Source organism: Entelurus aequoreus, linkage group LG05 (genome assembly GCF_033978785.1).
Source record: "Entelurus aequoreus isolate RoL-2023_Sb linkage group LG05, RoL_Eaeq_v1.1, whole genome shotgun sequence".
NCBI classification, from domain to species: Eukaryota; Metazoa; Chordata; class Actinopteri; order Syngnathiformes; family Syngnathidae; genus Entelurus; species Entelurus aequoreus.
Window position 1 is genome coordinate 63,099,837 of NC_084735.1, and position 13,387 is coordinate 63,113,223.

The following is a 13,387-nucleotide window of genomic DNA, read 5'->3' on the forward strand; positions in this document are numbered from 1 at the left end:
AGAGAGGGAAGGTTACTGGCAAGTTCTGCTTCTCACTTGGCACCACCAAAATACCATCACTCACCGAGGAACCTGTGAAGAGCTTAGGAAAGGTGTTTAATTGCAGCCTGAGAGACGTAGCCTCCACAAAATCGACCAACCAAGCCCTGGAGACCTGGCTGACCGTGGTGGACAAGTCTGGCCTTCCTGGCAAGTTCAAGGCCTGGATTTACCAGCACGGGATTCTCCCCCGGATCCTCTGGCCCCTCATGGTGTACGAAGTCCCCATTTCAACGGTGGAAGGCTTTGAGATGAGGGTCAGTAGGTTCCTGCGCAGGTGGCTGGGACTGCCGCGAAGCCTGAGCAGCATTGCTCTATACGGGCACAATAACAAGCTGAAGCTCCCCATCAGCAGCTTGAGCGAGGAGTTCATGGTGACACGGTCCAGGGAACTCCTACAATATCGGGAGTCCAGTGACCCAAAGGTTGCCCAGGCTGGGATTGAAGTCAGGACGGGGCGGAAGTGGAGAGCTGCCGAGGCTGTGGATGTCGCAGAGGCAAGGCTACGGCAAAGGGTGTTGGTGGGAACAGTGGCGCAGGGGAGATCTGGCTTAGGTAGCAGAAGAACACCTCGCTATGATAAGGCGCAGGGGAAAGAGAAGAGGTCACTGATCCTCGAGGAGGTGCGAGCAGGAGTTGAGGAAAGGCGAGCCTGCCAGATGGCGGGAATGCGGCAACAGGGCGCCTGGACCAGATGGGAACAAGCAGCAGAGCGCAAGGTCACATGGACCGAGCTCTGGAAAGCCGAACCCCATCGGATAAAGTTCTTGATCCAGGCGGTCTACGACGTGCTGCCAAGTCCATCCAACCTCTTCACCTGGGGAAAGGTGGAGACACCAGCGTGCCCCCTCTGCCAGAGGAGAGAAACCTTGGAGCACATCCTAAGCTGTTGTCCGAAAGCCCTGGGTGAAGGGCGGTACCGCTGGCGACATGACCAGGTCCTGAAGGCCATAGCCGATACCATCTGCAGGGGAGTCAGTCACAGCAAGAGCCTCCGCCCAGTGAAGAGCACCGCTTTCATCAGAGCTGGGGAGAAGTCAACACCGGCTGCCCGGAACACCTCTTCTGGTCTGTTGGCAACAGCACGCGACTGGGAGCTGTCAGTTGATCTGGGCAAGCAGTTGAAGTTCCCTGACGTGGTTGCCAAAACAACACTAAGGCCAGATATTGTGCTTACCTCAGTTGCCTCCAAGCAGGTAATCCTCCTGGAGCTCACAGTGCCTTGGGAGGACCGTATGGAGGAGGCCAATGAGAGGAAGAGCGCAAAGTACTCTCAGCTTGTGGAGGAGTGTCGGAGCAATGGGTGGCGAGCGATGTGCCGGCCCGTTGAAGTGGGATGTCGAGGGTTTGTGGGCAAATCCCTCTGCAGGGCCTACAGAATGCTTGGCATCACAGGGGCCAGCCAGCGAAGGGCCATGAAGTTAGCCACAGATGCAGCAGAAGTGGCATCAAGGTGGCTGTGGATCAGGAGGGGAGAGGCGTGGCATGTAAGGCAGTAGCGCTACCTGGACACAGGCTGGTGCCTGATCAACCCTAGCTGGGTCGCCTAGGAGAGGGGGTCTTATTGTTGAAAGACCCGAAACCCCCTGTGATCCTAGGTTACATCACTGAGGATGTGTCCAGTTGCACCATTGGTGTATTTAAAAACTTACATGTTCGTAGTATACCAATTAGCTTGTTTATATATTTCTTATACTTATTTTCTGCCTCTATAGATCTCTGTGTTACAAATATTCGATATAATGTGGTTTTTTTGTGACAAGCATTTTTCAGTCCTTTTGTCATCCATGGTTGGTTGTTTTTCTTTTGCTTCTTACTAAGTTCTTTCCATGGACAATGTTTATCATAGAGTGTTAGAAAGGTGTTGAAAAAATTCCCATATGCATCATCTACATCATCTTCTTGTATACATTGTCCCAAATTTGTTTCCTCAGATCCTTCTTGAAGGAAATCATTCCTTCCTCTGTGCACAGTCTTTGAAATGTCTTACTAACGAGCAGAACCGCACTATGTACAGTGCCATCTAACCTTAAGCGGCAGCAGCTCAACACATGCAGGGTTCAACGTTAAGGTTTTTTTCTACTTGCCCGACTTCTCAAATCTACTTGCCCCAATATTTTTACTTGTCCTGCCTAGGTTTTTTTCTGGCTGTGTAGTGCTCATGGCTTATATCTTACTAAAATCCTTCCCGTTAACTATTTACAACACTACACAGTATTTATTATTATTATTATTATCTATAATGACATTTAAATGGCATTGCATACATGTAAAATGAAATGCTATTTCACATTATTTGACCAGTAGCAGTTACACCCATCTGAACAGGTCAGTCACCTGTTTAAAGCCCGATCACAGTTGAAATCTTGAAATGAAGGGCCTTTAATGGCCAAAACATTAACCTGGACAGCATTTTAACAGCTGGTTGGCTCAGATTTTATTCTTTTCATTGCATTCACATGCTGCAGTGGACAGTGGACAATTTAGCTTCAGTATTAATGCCGTATCTGAAGCACCGTCTCCACGTGTGTTTATTGACAACAGGGTTATAACCTGGACACGTTAGCTCGTCGGTATGGTAGCAGGTGACTGTTACTGCGTTCGTCTGCCCCGGCCCCCGAGTCAAACAGCGTTAATGAAGCAGCATCAGGCTGCTCACCGTCAGTGAAACGCTCGGTGAAATCGCGGATTAACGTTAAATATATGACGAGCCGCGAGCGATGCAGCTATAACCTATCTCACCTGGTAGAGCACCCGCTGCGGCGACCCAGTTCGATCCCACCTGACAGTCGCTTTGCTCCGCGTCAATCCCCCCTCTCACCCTCTCTTCCCCCTCCCCCGTCTCTCTCCAGCTGTTCTTTCAAAATAAATGCATTCAAATCCCGAAAATAAAATTAAAGAAAATCCGAGTCGGTGCTGCACACTGCACAGGTTCGGACCACTTTTGAACTTGTTTGCCAAGACATCTTACCCTCGTATTTTGATCCGGTTGGTCCGTTCTTCTTTTACTTCTTCGTCTTCTTCTTCTGGCCCACCAGGTGAATTAAGTGCTATTGGCGGAGTTACAATGCATAGTAGGCTACCGCCACCTACTGCACCGGAATTGTAACTACAAGCTACATTCACAGACAGAGTCCCATTGCTTTTATGAGCGGTCGAGCGAGTCAAAAGCCGAAAAATCTATTTGTGGCGGACGTAATTCTTTCGTGGCGGGCCGCCACAAATAAATGAATGTGTGGGAAACAGTGATATATATATACACTGTATAATAAGATAGCACTATATATATGTATATATATATATATATATATATATTATACAGTACATTAAAAAAGAATACGCCAAAATCATCACTCGATATTTAAAAAATGAAAAACAATCGAAAACCTCGCTTGAATACATTCTGTAAGTTGTACATAACTTTGAGTATTTATTTCATGCTTTACAATTGCTCAATGTGGCCAGCACGGTCTTCAAGACATCAGGCATCAAGACGATATGTGAATGCCTCCCAGGATGTCGCGATCCACCGTGTTGATTGCTGCTGTTATTCGATCTTTCATGTCATCGATATTTGCTGGCAACAGTGGAACATAAACTTTGTCTTTCAACTACTCCCACAGAAAAAAGTCACAGACAGTTAGGTCCGAGGATCTGTTTATCAGTCTATTACAATGTTTTAGAACTAAATAAATGTGTGATGGTTTTGGTGTATTATTTTTTAATCACCCTATACATATACAAAAAATAAAGTTTATGAGTTTTAACATCAAATATCTTGTCTTTGTAGCGCATTCAATTGAATATGGGTTGAAAAGGATTTGCAAATCATTGTATTCCGTTTATATTTACATCGAACACAATTTCCCAACTCATATGGAAATAGGGATTGTATACGAAAATGGAAGATTTTGGGAACAACAGCAACTCAGCCACCAAGTGGTAGGCCACGTAAACTGACAGAGAGGGGTCAGCGGATGCTAGAGCGCATAGTGCAAAGAGGTCGCCCACTTTCAGTCAGTTTCTACAGAGCTCCAAACTTCATGTGACCTTCCAATTAGCCCACGTACAGTACGCAGAGAGCTTCATGGAATGGGTTTCTATGGCCGAGCAGCTGCATCTAAGCCATAGATCGCCAAGTCCAATGCAAAGCGTCGGATGCAGTTGTGTAAAGCACGTCACCACTGGACTCCAGAGCAGTGGAGACACGTTCTCTGGAGTGATGAATCACGCTTTTTCATCTGGCAATCTGATGGACGAGTCTGGATTTGGTGGTTTCCAGGAGAACGGTACATTTCGGACTGCATTGTGCAGATTGTGAACTTTGGTGGAGGAGGAATTATCATGTCGGGTTGTTTTTCCAGGAGTTGGGCTTGGCCCCTTAGTTCCAGTGAAAGGAACTTTGAATGCTCCAGGATACCAAAAAATTTTGGACAATTCCATGCTCCCAACCTTGTGGGAACAGTTTGGAGCGGGCTCCTTACTCTTCCAACAGACTGTGCACCATTGCACAAAGCAAGGTCCATAAAGACATGGATGACAGAGTCTGGTGTGGATGAACTTGACTGGCCTGCACAGAGTCCTGACCTGAACCCGATAGAACACCTGTGGGATGAATTAGAACGGAGACTGAGAGCCAGGCCTTCTCGACCAACATCAGTGTGTGACCTCATCAATGCGCTTTTGGAAGAATGGTCGAATATTCCTATAAACAGATTCCGCAACCTTGTGGACAGCCTTCCCAGAAGAGTTGAAGCTGTAATAGCTGCAAAAAGTGGACCGACATCCTATTGAACCCTATGGGTTAGGAATGGGATGGTACTTCAAGTTCATATGTGAGTCAAGGCAGGTGGCCAAATACTTTTGGCAATATAGTTTATTTTTCTTACACAATATCGTTTTGTCCTATTTTTAATTTATTTAATTGTTGCTGCTTATTGTCCAATGTACTATGTTGAGAATTTTTGGTTTTTAGAAAGCGATTTCTCCAATGTAAAGTAAGACAAAAAAATGGGCCAAGAATAGACCTGAGTGGGACAGCGTGCGATGAATAGACAGACTTTGCTGGTAACTGATATTGGTGATCATCTACCAGTTTTCACAATCAATGATGGAAACCAAGAAGAGAAATATGGATTACAAAAGGACATTTTAAAAACTACGCACAGAGATAAATTAAGATTGCTTTTGAAAATGAACTGAGACAACAAAATCGGGAAACTGGACAGTGAAAAAAATATAAATGATGCTTATGGCAATTGTTAATAACATCCTGATTCTGTATGACAAACATTGTCCATGGAAACAGTAAACCATGAATGAAAAATGCTTTGAAAAATGCATGTAAAATAAAAATACATTATATAAAACATACATAAATCAAAGAGCTACAGAAGCAGAAAACAAGTACAACAGATATAGGAAATGGGTTACTAGCATACTACGAACATGTAGAAAATAATATTACAGTCAATTATTTGACAAGAGTGAAAAACAACAAGAGAACAACATGGGCCTTTCTAAATAATGTAATTAAAATGGTGCTAAAAAAGATTACCCACAGTACTTACTAGACAGAAATATACAAAATTGTACAAAGTAGTTGAACGCTTGAATAACTATTTTGTAAATATTTGAATCAATCTTGAACAAAGGATTCCAGATGTAGATGATGGATCAGTTAAAGTCCTACTGAAATGAGATTTTCTTATTTAAACGGGGGTAGCAGATCCATTTTATGTGTCATACTTGATCATTTTGCGATATTGCCATATTTTTGCTGAAAGGATTTAGTAGAGAACATCGACGATAAAGTTCGCAACTTTTGGTCGCTGATAAAAAAGCCTTGCCTGTACCGGAAGTAGCGTGACGTCACAGGTTGTGGAGCTCCTCACATCTGCACATTGTTTACAATCATGGCCACAAGTAGCGAGAGCAATTCGGACCGAGAAAGCGACGATTTCCCCATTAATTTGAGCAAGGATGAAAGATTTGTGGATGAGGAAAGTGAGAGTGAGGCCAGTGGAAGTGATTCAGATAGAGAAGATGCTGTGAGAGGCGGGTGGGACCTGATATTCAGCTGGGAATGACTAAAACAGTAAATAAACACAAGACATATATATACTCTATTAGCCACAACACAACCAGGCTTATATTTATTATGCCACAAATTAATCCCACATAACAAACACCTCCCCCCTCCCGTCCATATAACCCGCCAATACAAATCAAACACCCGCACAACACACTCAATCCCACAGCCCAAAGTACCGTTCACCTCCGCAAAGTTCATACAGCACATATATTTCCCCAAAGTTACGTACGTGACATGCACATAGCGGCACGCACGTACGGGCAAGAGATCAAATGCGTGCTCACGGTAGCGTGTATCCAACTCAAAGTCCTCCTGGTAAGAGTCTCTGTTGTCCCATCTCCACAAGCATGCGTATCCAACTCAAAGTCCTCCTGGTAAGAGTCTCTGTTGTCCCAGTTCTCCACAGGCCAATGGTAAAGCTTGACTGTCATCGTTCGGGAATGTAAACAATGAAACACCGGCTACAACGTAGCCGCTACATGTTTATGTTGCTGCAGCCGGCCGCTAATACACCGCTTCGCACCTACAGCTTTCTTCTTTGCTATCTCCATTGTTCATTAAACAAATTGCAAAAGATTCACCAACACAGATGTCCAGAATACTGTGGAATTTTGCGATGAAAACAGACGACTTACTAGCTGGCCACAATAGTGTCCCAAAATGTCCGCTACAATCCGTGATGTCACGCGCAAACGTCATCCTACCGAGACGTTTTCAGCAGGATATTTCGTGGGAAATTTATAATTGCACTTTACTAATCTAACATGCTGCATGTGCATGCATCTAGCATGTGTTGCAATGTTAAGATTTCATCATTGATATATAAACTATCAGACTGCGTGGTCGGTAGTAGTGGGTTTCAGTAGGCCTTTAAGACTTAAATGAAACCATAGTCATTATTCCTCAACAAGAAATAATGACAATTGCAAAGAAATGCAAATCCAAGATTTCAACTGACTGTCACGGTATAAATATGGAAACAATAAAAAAAAGTTATTGAAGAAAATTCAGAACCTTCAACGTACATCAGTAATCCATCATTTCAAACGGGCAAATTCCGAAGAAGGAAAAACGTAAAAGTTGTACCGATCTATAAGACTGGAGACAAACATAATTTTTACTGCCACCATTTTCTAAGATTATTGAAAAATTATGTAATAACAGATTGGACAAATTCATAAACTAAAGTGGAACAGTTGCGGAGAACCAATACGAATGCGGAGCTAACAACATCGATGGCATTAACAGATATAACAGAGGGAATTACCAATGCAATTCAGAAGGTAAACAATGTGCAGCAGCAGTGTTTATGGATCTAACAACAGCATTTGATAATCATAATATCTTAACTAATAAATTAGAACAACATCAGAAGATTAGTGTTGAACTAGATAAGAAGCTACTTCACCAACAGGAAGCAATATGTGAAGCTCGGTGAAAAAACGTCAACAGAACTAAACATATCTTGTGGTGTAGTATCAATACTAGGACCAAAATGATTCAATCTCTATAAAACACCATTTGTAAAGGTTAATATTATTTGCAGAGGACACGACTACTTTTTCTTCAGGAGAGAACACACAGAAGCTAATACAAATAATAACAGAAGAAATGAATAGACTAAAAAGGTGGTTTGACAAAAAACGACTATAATTGAATCTAAGTAAAATTAAAATAATGGTATTCGGTAACAGTGGATGGGAAAGTCAAACACAAATACACAAGTGGACATTGAAAAGGGTGAAAGAAAGAAATCACATTTTTGGGATTAATAATAGATGATCAAATGAACTGAAAATCTTATATAAAAACCTGAGGTGGAAAGAAATATTTTTATAATGAATAAAGCAAAATATGTTCTGGACCAGAAATCACTCCATATTCTCTACTGCTCGCAAGTGTTACCATATCTGAGTTATTGTGCACAAATATGGAGAAATAACTACAAAATTAAACTTCATTCACATATATTGTTTAAAAAAAACCTGTAATTTAAAACATTTGTATGCACACACTTCAGACTTTTACTATAACTGTAAGTGGAATACAATTTTGGAATGGATTAAGCAAAGAAGTCAAACAATACGATCCAATTTAAGAGGCTGTTCAAACTACAAGTGTTAACAGACTACAAGGAAAAAGAGTATTGATAAATATCTTGAACATTGTTGAAAATGCAATATTATTCATCTCATTGTGTGAATCATGACTAGGATAGGATCCTAATTTATTTATTTAAAACAGGGACAATGCACTTAAACACTTAAACAGGGATAAAAATATAATAAAAATGTTGACTATAAAGTTATATGATCTGAAAGGTTTTTTGAAATAAACAGAGCAAACTAGCAAAAGCAGGGAAATCATGAAATACACAATAGAATTAAAGGCCTACTGAAATGATTTTTTTTTATTTAAACGGGGATAGCAGATCCATTCTATGTGTCATACTTGATCATTTCGCGATATTGCCATATTTTTGCTGAAAGGATTTAGTAGAGAACATCGACGATAAAGTTCGCAACTTTTGGTCGTTGATAAAAAAAAGCCTTGCCGTACCGGAAGTAGCGTGACGTCACAGGTTGAAAGGCTCCTCACATTTCCCCATTGTTTACAATGCAGCGAGAGCGATTCGGACCGAGAAAGCGACGATTACCCCATTAATTTGAGCCAGGATGAAAGATTCGTGGATGAGGAACGTGAGAGTGAAGGACTAGACTGCAGTGCAGGACGCATCTTTTTTCGCTCTGACCGTAACTTAAGTACGCTGGCTCATTGGATTCCACACTCTCTCCTTTTTCTATTGTGGATCACGGATTTGTATTTTAAACCACCTCGGATACTATATCCTCTTGAAAATGAGAGTCGAGAACGCGAAATGGACATTCACAGTGACTTTTATCCCCACGACAATACATCGGCGAAGCACTTTAGTTACGGAGCTAACGTGATAGCATCGGGCTTAACTGCAGATAGAAACAAAATAAATAAACCCCTGACTAGAAGGATAGACAGAAAATCAACAATACTATTAAACCATGGATATGTAACTACATGGTTAATGCTTTCCAGCCTGGCGAAGCTTAACAATGCTGTTGCTAACGACGCCATTGAAGCTAATTTAGCAACGGGACCTCACAGAGCTATGCTAAAAACATTAGCTATCCACCTACGCCAGCCAGCCCTCATCTGCTCATCAACACCCGTGCTCACCTGCGTTCCAGCGATCGAAGGAGCGACGAAGGACTTCACCCGATCATAGATGCGGTCGGCGGCTAGCGACGGATAGCGCGTCTGCTATCCAAGTCAAAGTCCTCCTGGTTGTGTTGCTGTAGCCAGCCGCTAATACACTGATCCCACCTAAAGCTTTCTTCTTTGCAGTCTTCATTGTTCATTAAACAAATTGCAAAAGATTCACCAACACAGATGTCCAGAATACTGTGGAATTTTGCGATGAAAACCAAGCTTTTTGTATTGGATACAATGTGTCCGAATACTTCCGTTTCAGCGATTGACGTCACGCGCATACGTCACCATACATAGACGTTTTCAACTGGAAGTTTAGCGGGAAATTTAAAATTGCACTTTATAAGTTAACCCGGCCGTATTGGCATGTGTTGCAATGTTAAAATTTTATCATTGATATATAAACTATCACACTGCGTGGTCGGTAGTAGTGGGTTTCAGTAGGCCTTTAAATGACACATCACACATTCTAAGCACACTCATGCACATAATAATAACCACACACATTTACATCCACACTCATGTGAAACTTAACAAAGTGTGCGAGCTTGCTTACAAAGTAAGCAGCTCTTTGACAAGCATGAAAATGTATAGGAATACGATCAATTCAGTGGGAAAACCATTCCACTGACTCATAGCCACACATGAAAAAGAAGAGCCACCAAATGTAGTTCTACGTTGTGGGATGCTACACTCAAGCCTTGTGACAGATCGAGTTACTCGTACTGTAAGAGAAGTGTTGTATTTCCTTGATGTACGTTGTGTCTATGAAAACAGGAATTGAACAAATGCGTTAGTAACTGCCATGAATTGCAAAAGAGTTAGGATTAAATACGCTTTGCTTCTTCCTACTCCTTTTCGAACTGTAAAAAGAGAAATGAGAATATGTAAATGATATGACGTATTACGGTATATTGTATTTATACATATTCGAAATAAACCTAAACCGTACTCCATAACTTTTTAGCAAATTAAAATTATAAATTGTTTGTAAATACAAATACTTTTAATATGTATATTTAGGACAATAACTATATACCTACATAAACAGTGTTTTAGTCATGTATAACTCCAGAATGTATTTACATTTGTCCTGTTTCAATATTTTCACCCAAAATCTGGATAAATAAAAAATGGGAACAAAAAGAGATCAAACCACAAATGGATCAAGAACTGCTGCTGCTACGAAGACACACTGTGGAATTTTCCTTCAAAAATGAAACAAACTCAGACGAATATTTTGCTTCTAATTAAATCGACAGATTTGTAGCTTTAGAAATGGGACCCCAGCAATGTGAAATTCACCTTTAGACGTTTCCTAATAGATGTTTGTTTTTTTGCCCGAAAAAAGACAGTTCCTTGTTTGTTTTCAGGTTCTGCTGCCACCGTACGAGGAGGTCGTGGCCATCCCGCCTAAGGAGCCCCCTCCCCAGTATGTGGAGACATGAGACCCCACTCCTTCGCTGCCACTTCCGTTTATTCCTTAAATCCTGTATGCTGCTTACAGCGTGGAGTTGTGACTCCTCACAACATTAGGTTAGCGGCCCCTTGAGACTAGCGACTCTTTTACGCCCTCCCCTCCTTAGGTTGCTGTGTTGCATTGCCCCCCCAAGGATGTGCACTGTTCATTCTTCTTGAGTCGGCCACCAACGCCTTCCGATACTGTGAATCAGCAAGAGCACTTTTTTCCTCCCCCTGAAGAAAAAAAGATGAATTCCCTCTTTGAATGTAACTTCAGGGTATTTTTGTACAACTTTTTTTGGTATCGTGGTGAAAAAAAGGTGGCGAATGCGCAACATTGAGTCGTCCTGCAGGAAATCAGGTTGCTCGACACTCAGAAAGGATTTGAAATTGGTGTATCATGTGACCAAATCAGCGAGCGACGTCTTCCTTGTTGTGTCTTTTATTTTACCCACATGTGGTCGGCCAGTTGGACTTGAGGGGATTTTCCCACAATGATGGCGTGATTCTGGCGTGTCGTAACTTGTGAGTCACTCATGCAGTACCTTATTTCACGACAACAATGGATGGGATCAAAGGCAAATTAGCATAGAATAGCACAAATATCCATCCATCCATCCATTTTCTACCGTTTGTCCCTTTTGGGGTCCCGGGGGGTCGCTGGAGCCTATCTCAGCTGCATTCGGGCGGTAGGCGGGGTACACAAATATCATATAATCCAATTGGTAGTATTTTAAAAATTATATTAGAACTCTATCAAACAGTCTATGCAAAAAGAATGCATTTAAAAACCAAATGGCATGAATGTAGTTGGTCATGTAGCCTTCATGCGAGTCACGAGTGCCATTGCACCTTAAAGTCAGCTTACATTGTGACAAAAAAAAAGGCTTTGGTTTGGTGGGAGAAAGCTGCAGAGCAGTTTAATACTCAACAGAGTAGCTTTTTGAGACTTCCGAGTGAGATACCTCAGTTGAGCCCTTGTTCGTCCCTCCTTTGTTCAGATACAGTAAAACATCCTCTTGTTGGGAGTTTTGTCAGCTCATGTCCTCAATTGTAAATAAATGATACAAATAAATTATCATTTTTGTCTGCTCAATTTCTTTAGTCCCAGTGTGCTGTTTTGTTGAATATTTTCAGCCAGTTGATTGAAACACAAATGGGCAAAGGACAGACCCCTGTGCGATACAATGCAATGTTATAGAAATGTGACGTTCGCGAACCAATTGAGTCTTTTAAATTTCTCTTTTGGGTAAGCGATGAGAACTGATTTCCAGTCGTGAGCCGTTTATTTGGAGCTGTTTTTTATGCACATACACACTTAGCGTCGGCAATTGCCCACTCTCAACCTGAGTGCCACCCGACTGGCAACTGGACTAGAAAAAGAGTCAGAGTTAAAGGAAATTTAGCAGCATTTGGATTAACTTTTTTTTAATGAAAATATATTTTTTACATATGATTTATATTTAATTATATTTGTATTTAATTTTTATTTGGATTCACTTTTCGGGTTCATAATTCTGATATGTAGTCGTTCAAACTTACACACACCAATTGCTCACATTTTTACAAACTTTTATTTTTATTGTTGTTTTATTTTTATTTTTTATAACCGTTAATACATTTTGTTCCAATTTAATATTTCTGTAATTTTTCTATATTGTTAAAATGTTAGACATGTTTAGGTAGGGAAAAATCCAAACTGATGTCACTGCCAAAGCATGGAAATATGGGACTGCCTTATGGAATGTTTACAATGAAACCAAAAAAATGTAATACAATAATTGCCAATATTTCAAAATAATTCCCACCGATCGACTAATATATGTGTAAAAAGCAGAAAACAAGTACAACAAATGTAAGAATAAGCTAACTAGCATACTACGAACATGTAGAAAATAATATTACAGTCAATTATTTGACAAGAGCAAAAACAACATGAGAACAACATGGAGCATACTTAATAGTATCATTAAAAATGGTGCTAAAAAGACCACAGTACTTTCTAGACAGAAATATACAAAATTACAACATGGACGAAGTAGCTGAACGCTTGAATAACTACTTTGTAAATATTGGAATCAATCTTGAACAAAGGATTCCAGATGTAGATGATGGATAAATTAAGATTTGAATGAAAGCTTGGATTATTTGTGGCGGCCCGCCACGAAAGAATTAAGGCCGCCACAAAAAAATGTTGTTTTTTTTTGTCCTGTCCAGCTTCTCAGGAAAATCATATAGTTGATGTAGATGCCCATATCGGCTGTTCAGATTTACTTTACAAAAGAGAAGTCTAGGATACTTCTCTTGTTGCCTTATTTGTATTTGACTTTATTAAATGTATTTATATTATCATTTGGTGCAGCCGGGCCAGAGCAGGAGGGGATAGAAAGAGAAAAAAAGGAAGACAGAAGGGGAAGTTGTGGGGACAAGTGGGAGATTAGACAGAGAGACAAAAACAACAACAGCAAAAACAAAAACAACAATAGAGCAACATCAGCAAATACGACATGTACAAATATGATGGTAAAAGTAATAGCAAATAAGCAG

General features: G+C 41.0%; 1 protein-coding gene and 1 pseudogene across 1 annotated transcript in view; both read left to right on the top strand.

Moving 5' to 3' along the window:
* The window catches only part of LOC133649507 (uncharacterized), a 3,615-nt pseudogene extending 2,049 nt beyond the window's left edge, over positions 1-1,566 (top strand).
* Positions 1-11,933, top strand: part of LOC133650868 (lysosomal-associated transmembrane protein 4B-like) — a 29,288-nt gene extending 17,355 nt beyond the window's left edge. The window contains exon 7 of the mRNA XM_062048594.1: positions 10,753-11,933. Within this exon, the coding sequence (XP_061904578.1) occupies positions 10,753-10,827 (75 nt within the window). The 3' untranslated portion in view covers positions 10,828-11,933. The remainder of the gene's footprint in view (positions 1-10,752) is intronic.
* The last annotated feature ends 1,454 nt before the right edge of the window (positions 11,934-13,387 follow it).